At 41.7% G+C, this 23,446-nt stretch overlaps 2 protein-coding genes across 8 annotated transcripts in view; one reads left to right on the forward strand and one right to left on the reverse strand.

Annotated features, from left to right (window-relative positions):
• LOC125453431 (phospholipid scramblase 1-like) overlaps nt 1-10,868 on the reverse strand; it is a 146,504-nt gene extending 135,636 nt beyond the window's left edge. The window contains exon 1 of one of the 2 annotated variants that reach the window (XM_059646398.1): nt 10,779-10,868. The gene's annotated coding sequence lies outside the window, so the exon portion shown is untranslated. The remainder of the gene's footprint in view (nt 1-10,778) is intronic. The other variant, XM_048533023.2, reaches the window with a different exon arrangement.
• A 57-nt stretch (nt 10,869-10,925) lies between these two features.
• LOC125453052 (neurite extension and migration factor-like) lies at nt 10,926-23,284 on the forward strand. 6 transcript variants are annotated; one of them, XM_048532104.2, is made up of 3 exons: nt 10,926-11,027; nt 18,571-18,608; nt 18,750-23,284. In XM_048532104.2, exon 3 carries the CDS (start codon nt 18,773-18,775, stop codon nt 22,250-22,252), a length of 3,480 nt encoding a protein of 1,159 aa, XP_048388061.2. In that variant the 5' UTR covers nt 10,926-11,027; nt 18,571-18,608; nt 18,750-18,772; the 3' UTR covers nt 22,253-23,284. The 6 variants fall into 6 exon arrangements, with proteins under 6 accessions (XP_048388061.2, XP_059502385.1, XP_059502384.1 ...); XM_059646401.1 differs by lacking the exon at nt 10,926-11,027 and adding an exon at nt 12,983-13,111; XM_059646402.1 differs by lacking the exon at nt 18,571-18,608 and having other exon boundaries at nt 10,949-11,027.
• Nucleotides 23,285-23,446: the final 162 nt, after the last annotated feature.

Here is a 23,446-nt window from a genome sequence, read left to right on the forward strand (position 1 = left end):
TACAGGCAGGCAATCGGACAAAACCAAAGATGAACTTTTATTTACAGTCAAGCCAAAATGAAACAAAATGAGTAGAGGCTGCAATTTGTCTTCACAGTACAAACTAAATTCTGGAAGGATGATCAATAACTATTTTACATTCTGTTGCACCAGGTCTCATACAGTCAAAGTCATAGAGATGCACATCACAGAAATAGAATCTTGGGTCCAACTTCTCCATGCCAACCAGATATCCTAAATTAATTCAGTCCTATTTACCAGCATTTAGCACACATTTCTCTAAACGCTTCCTATTTATATACCCATCCAAATGCATTTTAAATGCTGTAACTGTACCAGTCTCCATGATGTCCTCCAGCAGCTCATTCCACACAGGCACCACGCTCTGCATGAAAAAGTTGCCCCTTAGGTTCCTTTTGAATCTTTCCCCTCTCATCTTAATTCTACACCTTCTAGTTTTGGGCTCCCCTACCTGGGGAAAAGACCTTGACTATTCACCCTGTCTATGCCCCTTAAGATTTTATAAACCTCTATAAAGTCATCTCTCAGGCTCTGACGGTCCAGGGAAAATAGCCTCAGTTTATTCAGTCTGTCCATATAGCTTGAACTCTCCAACCCTGGCAACATGCTGGTAAATCTTTTCTGAACCTTTTCAAGTTTCACAACATCTTTCCTGTAGTGAAGAGACCAGAATTGAACGCAGTATTCCAAAACTGACCTAACCAATGTCCTGTACAACTGCAACATGACATCCCAACTCCTCTACTCAATGCAATAACCAATTTTGGCAAGCTTACCAAATCCTTTCTTTACTATCCTGTCTGCCGGCAACTAAGCAATTTCTTTATTTTCCAATTTATTCCCACGATCAGTAATGCTGGATTTTAATTTCCTAATTTTTATAATTATTTTTCCTAAGAATTTGTACTTTAGAATCTGTACCTAGGTAGGTAAGATGGATCCATAAGTAGCAGCTTGTAAACTTTTCACTGTAATTTTTTGAGTATTTGTGACAATAAAGCTAATTCAATTCAATTCAATTTACATATTGCGCAGGACTCACCATCACCACCGTCGCCAAAATGGCAAAAAGAAAGATGAATAAAGATACGGCTGCTCTGTGGACAAGACGAGCACAGTCTCAGGAGCTTGAACGCTGCCGCCATCCTGGAATGGTAAATGCAATTTAACGAACTCCAGTGGAAAACTCTTCTATTGGAACCAGGTGTCACTTTGGTCCTGTCTGGCTTGTAGGGTCCTATGCAGCTGAGCTCTGTTATGGACAAGGAGACCTTCCTCCTCCACATTATCCTTACACTCTGTTCAGAAGATTCCTTTATTCTACTTATTCCTCAGAGTCTATTAAGTCACCTTGTTGTCTGTTCCAATTGTGCACATCACAGCTTGCTGGAATGATGTGGCATATTCTGTCCAGTCCATACTGCATTGTTCCACCAATACAAGTCCTAGCAGCAGAACCATTCCTTCAGCAGCCCCGTCATCTATGCACTAAGACCCTGGTTGAACCATAGATAGCACTGTGTCTGTGCTTTGCATCACTCAGGGCATTGTGCATTGGTCTCAAGTGCCATGATTGCAGTAGGTATCCTTGTCTGCAATCAACCAATCCTCTAAGATACCTGGATCCTCAAATGCAGCAGATACATGGGATACGTCACCGAAAGGCTGCCACTGAAAGGATTCCTCTTCTCTATACCACTGCCTTGACTAGTATTTCCAAGACCCTGTGGAGATTGGGGTGGCACCACCTTTCCTTTCTCTGACATGTTCAGAATCTATCCTTGACTGAGCAGGGCAGCTTCAGAATGCCAGCGCTTGTCCACAGGGCCTTTTAACTGTACACATGGTGCCAGGAATCCTGGTCTTTCGGTGTACATTATGAGTGGTAAGTAGTTCTGTGAACAGTGCATGATGAGGTGGGTTTGGAATTGGACATAACGGACACAATAAGGGCAGAGTTGGTAGCTAATGATGCATGTTTGTTAAGGTACAGTGAGAAATCCTGCTGGATCTCGCAATGAGAATCCCTTCAAAAACCTCAATGTAACTCACAGTTAACTGGAAAGATTTTCTAGGAAGAGAAGGTTTTGATATACATGCAGTACTCCTAATTTTTACCACATGACTGGTATAGATCTTTGAAATAAGTGCCTATTTCAAAGTGCCAAGACAATGTCAATATATGGTCAAAACATCCTCACGTATCACCCCATTAATCTCCGGATTCAACACATCATTCTCTGCCACTTCCACCACCTACAATCTGACCCCACTACCAAGGATATATTTCCCTTCCTCCCCTTATCTGCCTTTTGTAGGGACCGCTCTCTCCACGACTCCCTCGTCCGCTCCACACTCCCCACTATCCCCACTACCCTGAGCACATTTCCCTGCAACCGCAGGAGGTGCCACACCTACCCCTACACCTCCCCTCTAATCTCCATCCAGGCCCCAAAAAAACCTTCCACATTAAACAGATGTTCACGTGCACATCCACTAATGTGGTCTATTGTATCCACTATTCCCAATGTGGCCTCCTGTACATCAGGGAGACCCCTTTTGTGGAGCACCTACGCTTAGTTCATGACAAACGACAACACCTCCCAGCCGTGAACCACTTCAGCTTCCCTTCCCACTCCCTGGACGACACGTCCATCCTGGGCCTCCTCCAGTGTCACAACGATGCAACCCGGAAACTGGAGGAACAGCACTTCAGATTCCACCTTAGAAGCCTACAACCCAATGGTCTCAATGTGGACTTTACTAACTTCAAAGTCTCCCTACCCCTGACCTCATCCCAAGACCAGGCCCCCTCTCATACCCACCTCTTTGACCTGTCCGTCTTCGCTCCCAACTATCCGCCCCTCCCTCCTCACTGACCAATCCCCATCCCCACTTCTTACCTACACTCACTTTTACTAGCTTCATCCCCACCTCTTTGACCTGTCTGTCTTCGCTCCCACTTATCCACTTCACTATCAACCTGCTATCACTGCCACCCCCCTCTATTTATTTCAGGGCCCTCTTCTCCTTCACCATATCTGAAGAAGGCTCCCGACCTGAACGTCAGCTTTCCGACTCCTCTGATGCTGCCTAGCCTGCTGTGTCCTCCAGCTCCACATCTTGTTATCTCAGCCTCCAGGATTGGCAGTTCCTACTATCCCTCAATATATGGTTTGCCTTGTTGGATAGCTCCCATGTACCAAGGAACTCCTTATTTGTAACACATGTGACTAATGACTGTACTGATTTCTGTTCTGTTCCTTCAGTTGCCAACAGAGGTTCATTGCAAATGTGAATGATGGACCCAGCACAGTAGACATGATTGTCGCTGTGCAGCAAAGGTGCAGGGAGATGGAAGAGGAACAATTGAGTTAGCAAGCCAAAGACCAGCAGAAAGCTGGTGAGGAGGCTAAATAGTCTCCACTATAAAAAGGGATTGTAATGAAAATGCCCTTCAAGGTGCACTGGACACACAAGACAGCCAGTCTTTCATCCTCAATGCCATTTCCTCAAGGTGACTGAGGTATAAGTTGTTCCAGGACCCTCACAGAAGATGCCAGTTATTAAACTATGACTTGCAACCTGAAAGAGTGGGTAGCCATCAAGGTGACAACTGTCATGAACTTTTATGGTTCTGACTCCTTCCCCAGGGAATGTCATGGGGGACCTGTGTGGGATTTCTCAATCAGTCACCTATAAGTGCATCAAGACAATGACCAATTGTGCCAGATCATACCAGTGCATTTTGTTTGCCTGTGACGAATAAATGCTGCAGCCTGAGCAATAGGAATTGGTAACATGGCTGATTTCCCTAGGTCCAGGGCACCATCGATGGCACACGTCATGCTGAAAGGACTGTAATATAATGTAGACAAGTTCATAAACAGAAAGTGATTCAATTCCATCAATTACAAGTAATCCATGATAACTCGTTCCTTTTATTAGAGAATAAAAACCAAAAGAACTGCGGATGCTGTAAATCAGGAACAAAAACAGAAGTTGCTGGAAAACCCAAGATAACAAAGTGTGAAGCTGGATGAACACAGCAGGCCAAGCAGCGTCTCAGGAGCACAAAAGCTGACGTTTCAGGCCTGAGGCATTAGCCAAAGACATTAGGGTGGAGACGTCTCCAGGTCCGGATGGGATCTATCCCAGGTTGCTGAGGGAAGCGAGAGAGGAAATAGCCAGGGCCCTAACAGAATCTTCGCAGTGTCCTTAGACACGGGTGAGGTTCCAGAGGACTGGAGACTTGCTAATGTTGCCCCCTTGTTTAAAAAGGGCAGCAAGGATAATCCAGGTAATTATCGACTGGTGAGCCTGACGTCAGTGGTAGGGAAGCTACTGGAGAAGATACTGAGGGATAGGATCTATTCCCATTTGGAAGAAACTGTGCTTATCAGTGATAGGCAACATGGTTTTGTACAGGGAAGGTCATGTCTTACCAACTTAATAGAATTCTTTGAGGACGTGACAAAGTTGATTGATGAGGGAAAAGCTGTAGATGTCATATACATGGACTTCAGAAAGGCGTTTGATAAGATTCCCCATGGCAGGCTGATGGAGAAAGTGAAGTCACATGGGGTCCAGGGTGTGCTAGCTAGATGGATAAAAAACTGGCTGGGCAACAGGAGACAGAGGGTAGTAGTAGAAGGGAGTCTCTCAAATTGGAGACCTGTAACCAGTGGTGTTCCACAGGGATCTGTGCTGGGACCACTGTTGTTTGTGATATATGTAAATGATCTGGAGGAAGGTGTAGGTGGTCTGATCAGCAAGTTTGCTGATGACACTAAGATTGGTGGAGTAGCTGATAGTGAAGGGGACTGTCAGAAATTACAGCAGAATATAGATAGACTGGAGAGTTGGGCAGATAAATGGCAGATGGAGTTCAATACGGGCAAATGCGAGGTGATGCATTTTGGAAGATCAAATTCAAGGGCGAACTGTACAGTAAATGGAAAAGTCCTAGGGAAAATTGATGAACAGAGAGATCTGGGTGTTCAGGTCCATTGTTCCCTGAAGGTGACAACGCAGGTCAGTAGGGTGGTCAAGAAGGCACATGGCATGCTTTCCTTCATTGGGCGGGGTATTGAGTACAAGAGTTGGCAGGTCATGTTGCAGTTGTATAGGACTTTGGTTCGGCCACATTTGGAGTACTGTGTACAGTTCTGGTCGCCACATTACCAAAAGGATGTGGATGCTTTGGAGAGGGTGCAGAGGAGGTTCACCAGGATGTTGCCTGGTATGGAGGGTGCTAGCTATGAAGAGAGGTTGAATAGACTAGGATTATTTTCATTAGAAAGATGGAGATTGAGGGGGGACCTGATTGAGGTCTACAAAATCATGAGGGGTATAGACAGGGTGGATAGCAAAAAGCTTTTTCCCAGAATGGGGGACTTAATTGCTAGGGGTCATGATTTCAAAGTGAGAGGAGGAAAGTTTAAGGGAGATATGCGTGGAAAGTTCTTTACACAGAGGGTGGTGGGCGCCTGGAACGCGTTGCCAGTGGAGGTGGTAGACGCAGACACGTCAGCGTCTTTTAAGATATATTTGGACAGGTACATGGATGGGCAGGGAGCAAATGGACACAAACCGTTAGAAAATAGATGACAGGTTATAGAACATAGAACAGTACAGCACAGTACAGGCCCTTCAGCCTACGATGTTGTGCCAAACGTTTCCCCTAAACCTAAGTTCTATCTAACCTCCACACCTACCTTATACTATATCCATATATCTATCTAATAGCCGCTTAAATGCCCCTAATGAGGCTGACTCCACTATCCTCCCCGGCAATGCATTCCATGCCCTGACCACTCTCTGAGTAAAGAACCTACCTCTGACGTCACCCCTATATCTACCTCCAATCACTTGAAATCTATGCCACCTTGAAATAGCTACCTCCACCCTAGGAAAAAGTCTCTGGCAGTCCGCTCTATCTATATCTCTGATCATTTTGTACATCTCTATCAAGTCACCACTCATCCTTCGTCGTTCTAAAGAGAAAAGCCTTAGCTCTCTCAACCTTTCCCTGTTAGACCTTTACTCAATTCCAGGTAACATTCTGGTAAATCTCCTCCGCACCTTTTGCAACACTTCCACATCTTTCCTGTAATGAGGCGACCAAAAATGGTCACAATACTCCAGATGTGGCTGAACCAAACTTTTGTATAGCTGGAGCATAACTTCACAGCTCTTGAACTCAATCCTTCTATTCATGAAAGCTAACAAGTCATACGCCTACTTAACCACTCTATCCATCTGGGTGACAGCTTTCAGAGAACTATGCAAAGGAACCCCAAAATTCCTCTGCTTCTCCACTCTGCCAAGAGTCTTTCCATTAACCCTGTATTCTGCTTTCAAGTTTGTCCTTCCAAACTGAATCACCTCATGCCTTTGAGGGTTAAACTCCATCTGTCACTTCTTGGCCCAGCTCTGCATCCAATCCATGTCCCTTTGTAACCTAGAACAGCCTTCCAAACTATCCACAACTCAAACCACCATTGTATCGTCCGCAAACTGGCTAATCCACCCTTCCACTCCTAAATCCAAATCATTTACAAAACTCACAAATCGAAGAGGACCCAGAACAGTTCCTTGTGGTACACCACATATAACTGAGCACCATGTTGAATATTTTCCATTCTATCACCATTTGTCTTCTAAGGGTCAGCCAATTTTGAATCCAATCTAATAAAGTGTGAGGCTGGATGAACACAGCAGGCCCAGCAGCATCTCAGGAGCACAAAAGCTGATATTTCGGGCCTAGAACCCTTCATCTGAATCCAATCTGCCAGATTTCCCCTATCCCATGCCTCCTTACTTTCTGCATGAGCCTACCATGGGGAATCTTACCAAATTCCCTACTTAAATCCATGTATACCACATCCATCGTTCTACCTCCATCCATGTGTTTGGTCACGTCTTCAAAGAATTCAATAATGTTTGTGAGGCATGATCTACCCCTCTCAAACCCATGCTGACTATCATGAATCAAACTGTGTCTATACAAGTGATCATAAATCCTATCTCTCAGAACCCTTTCCAATAACTTGCCCACCGCTCAAGTAAGACTAATTGACCTGTAATTTCTGGGGTTATCCCTATTCCCTTTACTGAACAAGGGAATGATGTTTGCCACTTTCCAATCTTCTGGCACTATACCCTTGGACAGTGAGGACGAAAAGATCACCGCCAATGGCCTTGTGATCTCTTCCCTCGCTTCCCAGAGAATTCTTGGATGAATTCCATCAGGCCCGGGGGATTTACCTAAGTGCAAGTTCCTTAAAATTCCTAGTACCTCTTCCTTACTAACATCGACCTCCTCTAGCCTCCAGCCTGTTTTAGACAGAGGATCTTGATTGGCGCAGGCTTGGAGGGCCGAAGGGCCTGTTCCTGTGCTGTAGGTTTCTTTGTTTCTTTATTTGAGGGCTCAGACGTCATTTCAAGCTAGTTACAGGAGACAAGGGCTACTCACTGTGATCAAAGCCAATGATTTGGTCATGCAATTCATTGACTGAGGTCGAGGGCAACCACAATGCAGTCGATACTCTAACCAGGGCATGCATGGAGCAGACCCTAGCTGTGCTGAAGATGAGGTTCTGCTGCTTGGACCAAACTGGTGGGTCTCTCTATTATACTCTGCTCAGAGTGTGTCACATAATCAGCATGCAGTGCTGTGCACAACTGCAGCAGGTAACAAAGCTACTGACAAATATAAAAGGCCTATGGATGCGGTCAAAGAAAAAAAATAGAAATTACTGGAAAAGCTAAGTGGGACTGGCAGCATCCGTGAAGAGAAATCAGAGTTAATGTTTCGGGTCCAGTGACCCTTCCTGCGTTCTGAATATGCTCAACACACAAGCAGTTTTTTTTTAATTCCAGGCGAGAAATGCCACTTATTGATTTCATTTCTGTTCACTTTTGGCATTTGTCAATAAAATATCATGTTTTGAAACATTTGAAAGCTTCCCTGAACATGATGGCCTCACGTTGAATGATACGCTACAGCGGACATTGGGGAAGAAGCAGGACAGGCATTCAGAGAGCTGCAAGACAAAATGTGACTATGGATTGGTAAATTGTGCAGCCCACAGCTTAAACAATGAAAAGTGTTGGAATTTGCAGTTTTATGTGTAAGAAACTATCAGCCATGTCATCTGTGTGCTGTAAGAAGTGCTATTTACTTTTGGCTGCTATGCCACTACATAAATGGCAACTTCAGACTGCCAACACATGACTCAGTGCGTGGCCAAGATTGAAGCCTTGCACCAGCACCAGCAATGAAATCGTATTCCAGGCTATCCCAGCCGCAGATTGTGTGAGAGGGGCGCCATAGAATTAGGGTAGGTAGTTAATGAGGAACATCTGGGACAATTGCATAGGAAAATTCACTAGGTTTCGCACACGGAAGCTTCCATGAAACTCAACGAAAATGCATTTTGCCAAAATGTGGTAGGAATCAGCCGTATTCAATTGAGCCAGGTTCTGGGATCTTTAACTCTGGTATTACCATCAGTTGGAATCATACTGTAGCGGACCCATTTTTTTCCATAATAAGGTTGGCCAGGAATGTCTCCTGCTGTTACCACCTGCCATTGGCATACTTTATGAAGAATTTACAAGTTGATATTCAACCTACTTAGCTATATTATGAACTTGTCTTCTTCTGTCATCAGCCCCAGAGTCCAAATTGGATGCAGAACTTCTAGCTTAGATAGAACATGCGACCCAGTTTGTCACAAGACTACTGATAATGTATCACCACTCTAAACTTTTGCCTTGTCTTTTATCTTTTTAATTGTTTTCCCTCCCTCCAACCCTGCCCCATCCTGTTATTTAGTTGAAAGCATTCTATAGTTCTCAGCATTTGGTAAGACCATAATATCATAAAACATAGGAACAGAAATTAGACTATTCAGCCAACTGAGTCTGCTCTGCCATGCAATCATGGCTGAAATGTTTCTCAACTCCATTCTCCCACTTTCTCCCAGTAACCTTTGATCCTCTTGACAATCAAGAACTTATCTATCTCTGTCCGAAATATACTCAATGATCTGGCCTCCACAGCCTTCTGTGACAGTGAATTCCATAGATTGGCCACTCTCTGGCTGAAGAAGTTTTTCCTTATCTCTGATGTAAAAGGTCTTCCCTCTACCCTAAGGCTGTGCCCTCAGGTCCTAGACTCTCCTTCCAATGGAAACATCTTTCCAACATCCACCCTGTCTAGTCCATTCAGTATTCTGTAATTTTCAACTACATACCCCCTCATCCTTCTAAACTCCAATGAGTACAGACTCAGAGTTCTCAAACATTCCTCATGTGTTAAGCTTTTCATTCCTGGGACCATTCTTGTGAACCACCTCTGAAGCCACTCCAGGGCCAGTACACCCTTCCTGAGATATGGGGTCCAAAACTGTGCACAATACTCCAAATGTAGCCTGACCAGAGCCTTATAGAGCCTCAGAAGTACATCCTAGCTTTCATATTCAAGTCCTCTCAAAATAAATGCCAAGGTTGCATATGCCTTCCTAACTACTGACTCAACCTGCAAGTTTACCTTGGGAGAATCCTAGACTAGAACTCCCAAGTCTCTTTGCACTTCAAACTTCTGAAATTTCTCCCCTTTTAGAAATAGTCGGTGCTTCTATTCTTACCAAAGTGCATGATCTCACACTTTCCCAGGTATCTGCCACTTTTTTGTTAAATCAGGATACAGGTCCTAATGTGGCCCATTTGGAAGCTACCCAAATAGAACTCTTTAGCCAGTACTAGTACCATGAACTGAAACTCATTTCTCCTACATCAATTTTTGGCATGAATTCAATTCTTTGCTTTCACCCACTATATGGCAATTTGGTCATGGCTCATGTAGTAATCCAGGGGTCATACCTTTCGGATTTTGAATTTTATTTGCTTAGGCTTATGTGTGTTGTCGGCACCCATGTGAACTACAATCACGGGATTCTTCCCTTCCCACTCCAAGTTACTCTCCAGCCCTAGGAGACGTTTACCCTGGCACAAAGCAGTCAACGCATCCTTTGGGATTTATGCTGTTGGCTGCGAGAACAGTATCTATTCCAAAAACTGCCATGGAGTGTAAGCACTGGTATTTATGCTCAAGTCTCGAACAGAGCAGATCGCTGTTTCACCAGGACGAACTATATGGAGCCCTGGAAAACGTGAAGGTGTGAGATAAAATCAAAAAGTCGGTATTGCACATCTGTGAACAAGTGCCTTGGGATGGAGAATTCCATGAGTAACTTTCCCATTTGTTCTGTCTTCTTCCTTTCCTTCCCGCTTTTAATTTTAGCGATGGTTCAGCAAATGCTCTATTTCCATCCCTCTTTTAATTTCCAGCAGCGTGCTTTTCTTTAATGAGAACGTTCTGCTTTACAGACAACCCCCTTTGACCTTCACAGCGCAAAGACGCTGAGAGCATTGACAAATGAAGGAAGATAACAAAACAACTGAAAACATGGTGAAGGCACGCGTTCATTGTGCAGTTGCCAGCCAACCATCGTTTGAGCAGAAATCGCTGGAAGAACTCAGCAGGTCTGGCAGCATCTATGGAGAGAAAGCAAGTGAACGTTTGGGATCCATTGATCCTTCTTCAGAAACATTCACTGTGCTTTCTGTTCGAAGATGCTGCGGAGTTTTCTCAGCAATTTCTGTTTTGGTTTCTTCTTCAGAGCTGACTGATTTGAGCATACTTTAAATAAACGACAATGGGACTTGTTAAATGGCTTCCTACTTACCTCACACCCTGTGGGATTTGTAGTCCCGCAACAAAACAGCGCGGCTGCAAACCTGGACCAGAACAACTGCAGCTTCCGAAATGCACAGCGTCCCCATCTCGTCCTCTGCCAAGCAAGCCCCGGCTCCTCCCCCACGCCCCCTGCCCGCGGCCCCTCCCCCCCGAGCCTGCCCGGTGGATCCTGCCCCGCGGGCCGCAGCGCGACCACATTTTGAAGAGAGCGGCGGTTAGGGCGCGAGCGGAGGTTGAGGTGAGCCCGCGAGCGGCGGCGGTTACACAGAGACGGGCGGGGCTGAGGGGGGGGGGGTATGGCGGCTGGCCGGAGACTTCGGCTCTTTGTGTGCCGCAATGATGGACGGTGACTCTCGCCTTTGCTGCAGCTCAGGGTCCGCAGTAAGGAGGGAGGACTGCAGCGGGAGAACGTTAGCCCCCTGTCTTCCCCAGCCCATTATCCCTGCCACCGAGCCGTGTGAAAACCCGTCTGTGGCACTTGAAGAAACTCGGTGCACAATGAAGTTTAAAAACTCTGCAAGATGTACTGAGGGTGAGGGGGATCGATGCGTTTACAACTGCTGTTTGTCGTCCCGTAGGGAACGCGTTCCTTTTAACAAACCGTGATGAGTTTTGTTATTGTTTTTAAAAGGACCGCGGTACATTCTGCTCATGTGCTTTTTTTTTGCACCGTTCTTAATCATTTCGTTTGATTTTGATCGTTCTAAGTAACATGACCACATTAAAACCTAGTTGCTAGGAGTTTTGGCGCACGCACTACTTTGAGACGAAGAGTAATACATACTTCCACAAAAATAGACATTTTAAGACCGTGCGATTCTGCTGATGGATTTATGTTTTTACGGTCTCGTAGAACATTACCTGAAAGAAACAAGCGGATCCGTATGTGTAAAGTTGTATTGAACTTTTTTGAGGATACCTCCCCTTAACAACACATTCTTTACGTTCTTCCACATTAACCAATAACTCTCTCAATAGTTTTTTGATGTGGTACCCAAAAGGCTGATGCACAACAGCCTCTGGAAATTTCACAATGCAGTTCCAAATGCAAAGTCTTTTTTTTAAACTGCGTTCAATGTGGATGGAGTAGTGGTAACAATGACATTTATTGAATTATATTCGTAGAAATATAAATACATGAATTAGGATGACTGTCCATTTTATATGAAATAATAAATTGATTAGTTTAACGGCATTTTAAAGTAGAGAATATGTTTAAAAGTTTTAATTTACCTAAACTAAATAAAATTTTGGAGTGTTCTTTTTACACAGAAATTGAATTTTCAGTTCCAACATTCTCCAAAGCTACATTAATTACTTTAAAAGTTTTTTGTTCGGTAATAAACCACTGTTTAAAAAAAAGCTAAGAAACATGTATAATAAAAATAAAAAACTGTCAATACTCAACAGTGCAGTATCTATGGAGAGAGAAACAATTACTTAGTGGTACTTTCATTGGTGAGCCATTTGTTTGGCAGAATGGGAAATAGGCAGTGTAAAGGATGCCTGCAGCTGACACATGGTTGCACCTAGATCATCTTTAGGTAAAGTTGTGGCCACAAACTTGTGCTACTAGCCAAATGAGAAATACCAGTATTAAGTAATGAGGGATTAGCCACTGAAGGGGCAGTTATTTCAGTAACCAGAAATAGTTAATTACGTAGTAGTAGAATGACAGGTTAAATTAGTTTAAGATGCATCAACTACATTAACACTGGTTACGAGACAATGTAATCTATGGTATAGGAACTTACTGTACGGTACATGAAAGCAGAACTGACCAATTACAAACTGGAACAGTGACTTAGATCCACAGTTTAGAACTGATTAGTTCCTCTACTGAAACAGTAATTTACGTAGCAATGGGCAGAGCTTCTCCAAAATGTTCAATTTAATCTGTTCTACTAAAGAAACTTGTAGACAAACTTAGACACTGCATCACAGCCATAACTTGTATACATAATTCCATTGCCATGGTAACTTTATAATTTTTCAGCGCAATAGATCACAATCCTCACGGCCTTTCCATCTCTTGTTCAAGATTCTCACCCTGTTACTCTCTACCTTGATTATTATTGCTTGACATTCACCTCTCCTCATCATATCCAAGTCCTTTCTTGCCTGAGGCAAGACAGAGACTATCCCCACAGTTCAGCAGTAATTCACTAATTCCCTGCAGGTTCTCAAGATGTCTGGCCATAACTGGCATGTAAAGACCTTCATGTTTGATGAAGGTGGCCTGAGCAGAGGAAAACGAAGCAAGCAACAAGGAGGTCCATATAAGAACTTAACTTCAGTCGAGGACCTGCTGTGATCTCCATTGTAAGTGACAGGGTTGCATCTTATCTTAAGGTTTTTTATATTTACTTAATTTATATTTCAAGTGGGCATTTACACCAGATCACTAAAGTCATGGTTAGTCTCAGTGCCAAAGGCAGTTGAGACCAAATTGTGAAAGTTTGGCTGATGTGCTTTAATGTCAGTTGCAACTTACAAGCCAGCGTATGTATTATGAAGAGCATGCAAACAAGGACCATAAGACATAAGACATAGGAGTGGAAGTAAAGCCATTCGGCCCATCAAGTCCACTCCACCATTTAAATCATGGCTGATGGGCGTTTCAGCTCCACTTCCCTGCACTCGCCCCATAGCCCTTGGTTCCCTGTGAGATCAAGAATTTGTCGATTTGTGTGTCATTGACAGGATAATAACTCTGCACATTGTCATGCAGAATGAGCAGATCCACAATGCGAAGAGAGGTCAAGGACATCTGGTTGAGTTGTGGACATTTAAGGTTCTCACCCAAGCAAAAGAAAAGGCTTTTAAACTCGCAGGAGAGAAGGGACTTTGGACAGTGCAGCTGGAATGGCAAGGCAAATTCATAAGTATTTATCCAGCCCAATGCTGGTATATTAGGCAGCACATGAAGAATTATCTCGTGCTTATGCTGTGATGACCCTCCAAGTGGCTCCTTTTGCTTTCCACTGCTGTTTCCTGCTATCCAAGATCAAACTCACTCTGAAGATTCCACTTCTATGGTCAACAGAACTGTTGTTCGAGAGGCTGCACCATCACATGCCTTTTCTCCAAATTCAATCAGTGTAGTTATATCTAAGTGGATCATATTTAGAAATTAGGTCGCAATCTATTGTTCACAAATCAGACACATCTCAGTACCCAAGGGAGAATGAGACAACCAAGTTAGAAACCCCCAACATTTTGAGGACTTCTGGGGACCAGATTTCTGCTGAACTCCATCTGATAACTAGCCTATGTTCGTAGCCATAAGAAGACTGCTGGAGATATTGCATAGGATAACAGACCATACCATGGAGATGCAACTTGCAAGGCCAGTGCAAGAATCCATGTAAGCCATGGATTGTGCCATGTCTCAGACATGAGAGCATGGATTCTTCTAATGGAGAAGGTGACAATCGCCATGGAGAGTTGGGTCAAACCCAAAATCTGTACATTCCCTGACCTCCATTGCTTGAACCATGGCCTTAGTATATTAGTGGTTAGTAAGGGGCACCCTTTCTCCATGGAGTCAGGAGCCATATGCACCCACATGGAACAGCAAGTGCCAGCAACGCTGGACCTTCCTCTCAGAGCACCCTCAGTGATCTTTCCCCTCTGCCATTGGCATCAGGAAGGACCGAAGAAAATGACCCAGCTCCAGTGCAAGACACCGTATTTAATTGGAAACTTCCAGAGGACACCCAACACACTAAGGACAATACATTATGCCAACTTGTTCCAATTTTGTGAAAGATATCTGTCAGGCTTGCTCAACACGTCGTGGCCCGAAGTGCAATCTTGTAATTTACTAAGAACATAAATTTGGTAGCATTTTCCAAATTAGATGTCATTTTTAAAATTGCACATTACTTTAAACTTTATTTATGTGTGTGTCATCATTTGCCAAGGCTAGCTTCTAGACCTGAATATATTGGCATGTCTCATGGTAAGCACGTACTGATAGTTGAAGAGGATTAGGGATGTTTTATTGATTGTGGAAGAAACAATGTGTGTTTGCATTCACTTTTTATTGAATATTGAGCTTTGTCTTTAATTTTGTATCTGCTAGACTGTAGGACATGGCTCAAAATGCAGTCTTACCAGGCCCTTTCTTCTAAGGATTGTGAGGAGATTTTCAGAGATTAGTCTCAACAGGGAATGCTCTATGTGTTTTCATAGCCCTATAAGAATGATGAATGACTTGATTTATCAGCCGCAGTAGGCTGATTGATCTATGTCCAGATATGACACACGTCATGAATGCCAGTATTCTGTGTGTGCTAAAACTCCACGCCCCTGGTTCTTCTATGCAGCAGAAGTCGCAGTTTCAGATTTAGGTCAACCCAGATGGGATTGGTCTATGTCCCAAACAGGCAGTGTGGTTCTGGTGAAGGAACCATAGTCATATAGGCGTAACACTCTTCAGTTATTCTTGTGTTTATTATATTAGCCCCAGAATCATATGAATCTCTGGATCAGACATCTAGTAAAAGCTCATGTATATTTATGGTCTCCTAGAGCACAATGTGAAACTCGTGGCTTGGCATATCCCCCACTGTACCTTTACGCTATGAGGTGCACCCTGGTTCAATTAACAGTGCAGAAGACCATGTCAGAGTAGCACTAGACATAACTGAAAATGAGATGTCAACCTGATGAAGCTACAGAACAGAATTACTGGGATATGAAGGAACGTCAGCAGCATCTGATTAAACTACGTGATCCCACAACCAATGGATCAGATCCAATCATTGCAGGCCCTGCCACATTCAGTCATAAACAACGGTGTTCCATTAAATAATTAACAGGAGGAGACTCCTCAAATATCCCAATGATGGAGGAGCCCAGTACATCAGTGTAAAAGACAAAGCTGAAGCGCTGTATTCATCTTCAGCCAAAAGTGGCAAGTGGATTATCCATCTGGACCTTCTCCAGAGATCCTCAACATCATAGGTACCAGACTTAACTATGTAACTTCACAGCTGAAAACATTGGGTACTGCAAAGGCAATGGGCCTTGACAACATTCCAATAACTGTACTGTAGATTTGTACTCCAGCATTAGCTATGCTACTACATTGCTGTTCCATTACAGTTACAACACTGGCATCTACTTGACAATGTGGAGTTTGTCAAGTGACAAAATATAGGACTTTGCCATCGCAGCCAAAATACCACCACATCAGTATACTTTCAATCATCAGCAATGTGAAAGAGGAGGTCATCAACAGTGTTATCAAGCAACATTCACAAATAGTTAAACACTCACTGATGCTCAATTTGGGTTCTGCCAAGCCTACTCTGTTCCTGCCCTTATTGGAACTTTCATCCAAACATGGACAGAAAAGCTGAAATCTGGGGGTGAGGAAAGAGGGACTGCCATTGACATCAAGAGAGCATTTGACTAAGTATGACATCAAAGAGTCCCAGCAAAATTGGATTCAGTTGAACTCCTTTGCAGCAATGTTTACTGTGTACGAGATGCCCCGCAATAACTCACCAGTGCTCCTTCTAACCTTGTGACCTCTTATCACTGTAAGATTAAGGGGAGCAGATACACTAACTGGCAGTTTCTCTTCCAAGTCACACAATCATGACTTTAAATTGTATCGCCATTCCATTATTGCTGTTAAGTCAAAGACTTGGAATTCCCCTCCTAATAGCATTGTGTGTGTCTATACACCCCAAGTACTGCAGTAGTTCGAGAAGGTAACTCACCGTCAACTTCTCCAGGGCAATTAGAGATAGGTAATAAATACTGATCTAGCCATCAACGCCCACATCCTATGTACAAATAAAAACAAAAATGGTGGTAGTTTTGATATGGATCTGTGGCCATTTGTAGATGTATAGATGCTCATAATTATCTTCAAATGACTTTTTGGAAGAGATTAAAAAGTCTTTATGGGTAAGACTAAGTGGTGGAGGTGAAGGTGACGGAAAGAAACAAGTTCCCCAAACCAAATTATTGTGTAATCTTCCAACCTTCATCACTTGAACAACCCACATAACCTCACTTATGAAGCAAACATGTGAGCATGAATTCATACAAAACAGCACCAAAATTTGCAGCATACCTTTGTTATCCAATTGCAGTGACTGTTCAATTTTGACAAGGGATCAGGTTGAGACAAACTGATTTTAAAGTGACCTGAGAGCCTCCGCACAGCTGCCTAGGCAAGAGAAGTCAAACACTGTAGATGGAGAATACAAATCATGTCATAGCATGGTTTGCTGGGATTGGATGGGTCCATGATGATCAAGCAGGTTTGAAATCAGTTCTTTATGTTCCAACTGGTTTGGAATGGAAGGAAACATATTGTAAGCATCAATCATATAATGCTTACAGCACAGAGAACATTTGCTCCATCAAGTTTTGTGCAGCTCTCTGTAAGACCAATTTCATCTTTCATACTGCCCTCTCCTTTTCCTTTAGCTCTGCAGTTCCTTTCTCTTTGAGTGCTCATCCATTTCCATTTTAATACTCTATTGCCTGGTCTTGAGCTTTCTCCTAATTGGAATAGATTCTCCCGAGCTACTCTGTCCAAACCCATCATGAATTGGAATACATTTCCTGTCAATTTCTTGTAAAGAAATTACCTCTAGATTCTCCAGTCTGTTCATGTAACTGATGTTCCTCATCCCTTGAATCACTTATGTAAAACTTTTCTAGGATCTAGGACATTTTCCTTTAAGTGATAACTTCAACCATAGAAGGGGAGAGGGATTTTATTTGAGCAAGAAATAAAACTAAAATTCACTTTCTTTTGAAAAAAAATCTTTTTTGTTTTCTTTTTAATTAAATGTGTTATTTCCATCCTTTTAAAAAAATTGAAAAGAATTAAGTAAGAAAACCTAAATATTGCTCAAGAAAATTAATGTTAACTTGCTGTTTGCACTTTTTTTTAACAATAAGTTGTTTAGTAGGAACAAATTAACTTTGACATGGATATCCCAAAGAAGGATCTCCCTGCAGAACTTGAAACTGCACCAAAGAGTTTTGCAAGAGGTTTACCTAAAGGTGCTGTGGTAAAGGAGATAATAAAATGTGAGGCTGGATGAACACAGCAGGCCAAGCAGCATCTCAGGAGCACAAAAGCTGACGTTTCGGGCCTAGACCCTTCACCAGAGAGGGGGATGGGGTGAGGGTTCTGGAATAAATAGGGAGAGAGGGGGAGGCGGACCGAAGATGGAGAGAAAAGAAGATAGGTGGAGAGAGTATAGGTGGGGAGGTAGGGAGGGGATAGGTCAGTCCAGGGAAGACGGACAGGTCAAGGAAGTGAGATGAGGTTAGTAGGTAGGAGATGGGGGTGCGGCTTGGGGTGGGAGGAAGAACAGCTTAGGGAGGCAGAGACAGGTTGGACTGGTTTTGAGATGCAGTGGGTGGAGGGGAAGAGCTGGGCTGGTTGTGTGGTGCAGTGGGGGGAGGGGACGAACTGGGCTGGTTTAGGGATGCGGTGGGGGAAGGGGAGACTTTGAAGCTGGCGAAGTCCACATTGATACCATTATATCAAAAAGGCCATTTTACATACTAAGGAATTATGGAGCTTAACATGTGCATATTTATGTGCTTGCGACTGTCACCAAGAATAATGTTAAAATACTCTACAAGGATCTAATGAGGTATAATTCATTTTCATTTTTTGCATTCCAGTTAAAAGATTTTGTTCCAGAAACTGCAGAAACATGTTGTGTTTAGGCTGAGTAAGCTAGGTACATTTTTAGAGACATAAATTTTTGACTTTGTTTTTCTTTTTTTTTAAGAAGTTTACACAACTCAAGGGCTGGACAACTACCGTATGGTATGACATATAGCATAATCAGCAAATATGCAATGACCAACAGCTAAAGAAAATTAATTTTTTTGAGCCTGTTGCTACCTTATCAAAGTTCTCCTTTTTTCAATCAATGTAATGTTTCTCTTCACATGTCTCTACATGTAGCAAAATATTTTGGAGAAATTACAATGGAAGCTAAGGACTATTCTTGTCTTCAAGAAAAGCACTGCGAATCTCTTGTAACAGCTGAAAGTATTTCTGAGGCAAATGAAACTGATTATTGTGAACTTGGAGCCAAGTGGAGAATATGCAAAAACAAATTGAGCAAGGGAAATTCTATGTCACCAGAAACACACTTATCAGTTTTTCAGACTGATGACCCTATTTCTGACCAAATGTTGAATTTTTCTTTAAATGGAATGACATGTGAAAACAAATTTGATGATGCAAGGGTTGATGAATTACATACCGCTGCCAGTGCTCATGAAGGTTTGTTCATGGAAAAATATAATGGAGATGACGCATTACTACCAATCCCAAGCCAGAACTGGAGTTACTTTGAATCTTTCATAAATGAAAACAAAGATGAATTTTTAGACCTTTGTGCAACAAGTGACTTTTCAGCTAATTTAATAAGTGAAGAAGACAGTGACAGCTTTTTATTTGATGATGAATCAACACTAAGTAGTGACTTATGTTCACTGAAGATAAAGTATGAATCTTTTCAAGATGATATGAGAGAAAAATCTAACACCTTTCAAGATGATGCGCAAGTGCATTTTTTTCCCAACACGCAATGTAATGGAACCAAAAATGATGAGAAAAGTCCCAGAAAAAATAATTCTTCTGTTCAGGAAGAGCAAGGGGAACATGACAATCTAGAGCATTGTGCATTGTATGAATTAGAAAATAACAAATGTGTTCTGTCAGGTGTTTTTATGGACAGTTGGAAAGACCGTGAGAATTCAATAGATTCAGTCTGTTTATCTTCAATTCTAAATGAGGATAGAGAAAATTGGAAGCTATTAAGGAAAAGTACAGAAAGGTATTCAAATCAAACCAATTATACCTTGAGGGCAAAACGGCAAATACGGTACAGTGATGATTATTTGTATGATATTGATTCTTTAGAGACCATGAAATCTTTGGGCAAAAAGGATCATGTACATGTTGCACAGGAAGATGACGATGATTGGTACCCTCGGAAAAGGAAAAAAACTGGGAAAAAGGAACCACCTGTTATTATCAAATATATCATTGTTAATCGGTTTAAGGGCCACAAAAACATGCATGTGAAAATCTGTAGATTAGATTGCAAAGAGAGACAAGTATTATTGACTGATGAAATGGTAAAAAAATATAAAAAGCTTTCACCACTCAAGGAATTTTGGTCTCCAGTTCCTAGTGATTGTAATGTGTGTCATTACCAAGAAAAGCTTGATAGAAAACTGAAAGTCTGTTCTGGTGCTGGTATGTCTTATATGTTCTTTGCTTCTAAAAATAAAAAACAACAAACACTTGCTAATGGGATGTCATCAATTAAAATAGGATGCACTTTGAGTCACCGAAAAGACAATGTCATTGAAACAGATACAATGAATGCAGAAGTACCCAAGAAAGTACAAAAATATGATAAGTCGGTTTATGAATTTACAGATGAAATAGAACTAAAGCGCATCACCATACGGACTGTGAGTAAGGCCAATCAGTTAAGAGTCATGCATGAAGACTCTTCCTTACAAAAGCTGCAGAAGAAATACAACGTACCCTCAAAGAAAATGAGAGCAAATGGCCAGGTCGGTAAAAATACCTGTGACAGAAATTCTTTAGAAAGTGCAAATGAAAAGCCTCAAGTTCCAGATGTAGACATGCTCAAAATTCCAGGTCAGTGGAATTCTTCTTCTCCTTCTTTACTTCATTTCAACAGTGCTAGCTTATATTCCCCCACGTTCAGTGATAAATTAGAAGCTGGTAATGGTTTATTTTCTCCAGTTCTAGCCAGAAGCTTCCCAGACTTGTCTACTTCCAATACACGCCTGGCTCCAGAAATCCTTGGAGGATGTTTCCAATCTCTGCTGCATGGGGAAGATTCCTCAGTTAATGAAAACATCCAAGATTGCTCCCGATCTCCCAATGCCAATAGGCAGTTCAATGAAGGTGTAACAGAAAATACATATTTTCCTTTACTTCGAAAACAAACTGATGAAGTCTCCACAGGGAGCAAGTGTAGTGAGTCAAATACGCTTTATTTGGCAGAAAAGCCAAACATCCAGGAAGCATGGAATGTAGAAACAGTTCAGAATGTACATCCACAGAGAGTAATGGGAAAAGATCAAATTCCGTTGTGTACAGTTAACTCTCAGAATAAAAGACTGCAGTCTGGAGTTGAGAGTAGAGCAATTGTAAATAGTAACATAAATCAATATGGATTGAAGATGTCCAGTAGTCAAAATGAAATAAATTCCAACTTCAGTCAAAAATTATTAAAAGAAGAAACAAAGCAACTGGCTCCTTCAAAAGACTCTGCATGCATTTTAGACATTTCAAACTTTACACCAGCAAAAGTAAAGCAAGGCTGTTGTTCTGAATTTTCACAGGAGTATACACCAAAAATAGTTTTCAAAACAGGCAAGCCAGATATTAAATCTTTGGAGCAGCGTAGCCAAGCTCAGCTTCCCAGTAAGACTACATCACCAAATTTGTATGTAGATCAGTGTCAAGTATGTAGTGAACTATTCCATACTAATATTCATACTTATCACACCGATAGTGACCCAACATCTGTTTCTCTTTCACAACCTGCACAATCTTCTGTTCATTTACAAGCTTCTGATAATGTAAATTCAAGTAATTACAAATACTCAGAAGTTAATAAGGCAATAAATATTGCAAGAAAAAGACTTGCAGAATCAAGTGGAGGCCTTTTGGGCAAAAATGCTGTTCAGGAGCAACAGAAAACCAGTGATGAGGTGAAAACTATTAAAATAGATAGTTTTGAAAAGGACGGTGTATCACCAGAGGATTATAAGGACATTGTGGTTCAAAAGAACTCTTTAGTCACATTATCTGCAAATCAAATGTACCAACCTGAAAAAAATCATAAACCTGTAAGGGGATTTACTAATAAAGGTTCAGAAGTGTGTACAAAGCTTTTGGAAAAGGATCTGATGAATGCGAAAACTAAATCTGCTATGAACGAATGGAAACTGCATCAAAAAGGTAAATACTCAGTGGCATCTGTGGAGTCCTATGATGGTGTATCTCACAACATCACTAAAGGAAGCAGACCTTTAAATGGTGGTCAGAGAGAGTTTGAGGAACCTGGTAATATACTTTCCAACATAGTTTCTGGAATGGCAGCTGTTAATCAGTTTATGATGGCTTCAGTGGAACCAGTCATGAATCAAGCAGAAGTTATTCTCCCTGCTGTTAATCAGCCTTTGGAAGTCCAAAATAGTTCCAAATGGAAACCAAAGCCTGTGCACGTATTGCACTTTGGTACAAAAGGTCTGAAAAGTAAGCCACAGTATGTTTCTGAATGTACAAGCAATGTGAGTCTTAATAGTTACCCTGTAAATCACACTGCCTCTTGCTGTATTCACAGTGTTCGTCATTCCAGTACAAAAACAGCTAACTGCAACTGTCCAAGCAAAACACTTTGTGAATGACAAAGGAAAAATATATGGAGTGAACTTAATATCTTTTTGTTACCTTGATGAATAGCAATCTTGTTATATCCTGTTTAATCCTTGAACTGATTTGCTTTTACACAGCATAGATTCCTTTAAATAACGTTTGATGTACCAAGTATTTTGATATCTTGCCAAACCAAAATGTATAATGTCTTAAATAGACAAATGTATAATGTCATAAATAGATGACATGTAAATGTATAATGAAAATGTATAATGTCATAAATAGATGTGGTACAAGAACTGCAGAACGTTTTCGTACATATTTCTCTTTGAAATCTCTGCCTTTTGCTATAGTTGAGGGAATACCATACCATGTCGAAATTTAAAACATATTGTTAAAGGTATTGTCAATTAGATTTGTGTTCAGCTTAATGCTAATGCATACTGTTTAATATATATGTTACATCTTTTACTGTGATTGTCATTGAACTTGTGTATTTAGAATGATTATTATTGAGAAGTAACACCTTTTTAATAGTCAAGCTATCACTGTCTAGCTTTATTGTAAATTAATTACCCCGTCCATCTGTCTTCCCTATTTTAGATAATATTCCTTTTGTCCAATCTGCCTTTCTATGCAACTTTTAAGAATCAAGTTGTAGTTGGTCTTTTGTTGTAAAACCGAGCTAAATATTTCACTTTTGGCAGGAGCATTTGACCAAAATATTAATTTTAGAAGTAAAACAACAGTAGAAGTGAAAATGCTTTAAGAACTTTAATTGTGAAAAGACTGTGCAATATGTTTTTGTTCTCAAATAATTATTGTGCTAACCACCCATATATATAGGTTAGTGATCTGTTTGTTTTGATTTATTTGATAAAACAAACTTGCAAAGATTTGCTTGACCATTGTGAATTACAATTTTTGATAACCGTCGCAGAAAATTCCTCTTTCCTCTAGCACTGTGAAAACATATTCTAATAAAACAAGTACTAAATAGGTAGAGATAATGGGAACTGCAGATGCTGGAGAATCCAAGATAAGAAAGTGTGGAGCTGGATGAACACAGCAGGCCAAGCAGCATCTCAGGAGCACAAAAGCTGACGTTTCAGGCCTAGACCCTTCATCATGAAAACGTCATCATGAAGGGTCTATGCCCAAAACATCAGCTTTTGTGCACCTGAGATGCTGCTTGGCCTGCTGTGTTCATCCAGCTCCACACTTTG

Source organism: Stegostoma tigrinum, chromosome 6 (assembly GCF_030684315.1).
Source record: "Stegostoma tigrinum isolate sSteTig4 chromosome 6, sSteTig4.hap1, whole genome shotgun sequence".
Lineage (NCBI taxonomy): Eukaryota > Metazoa > Chordata > Chondrichthyes > Orectolobiformes > Stegostomatidae > Stegostoma > Stegostoma tigrinum.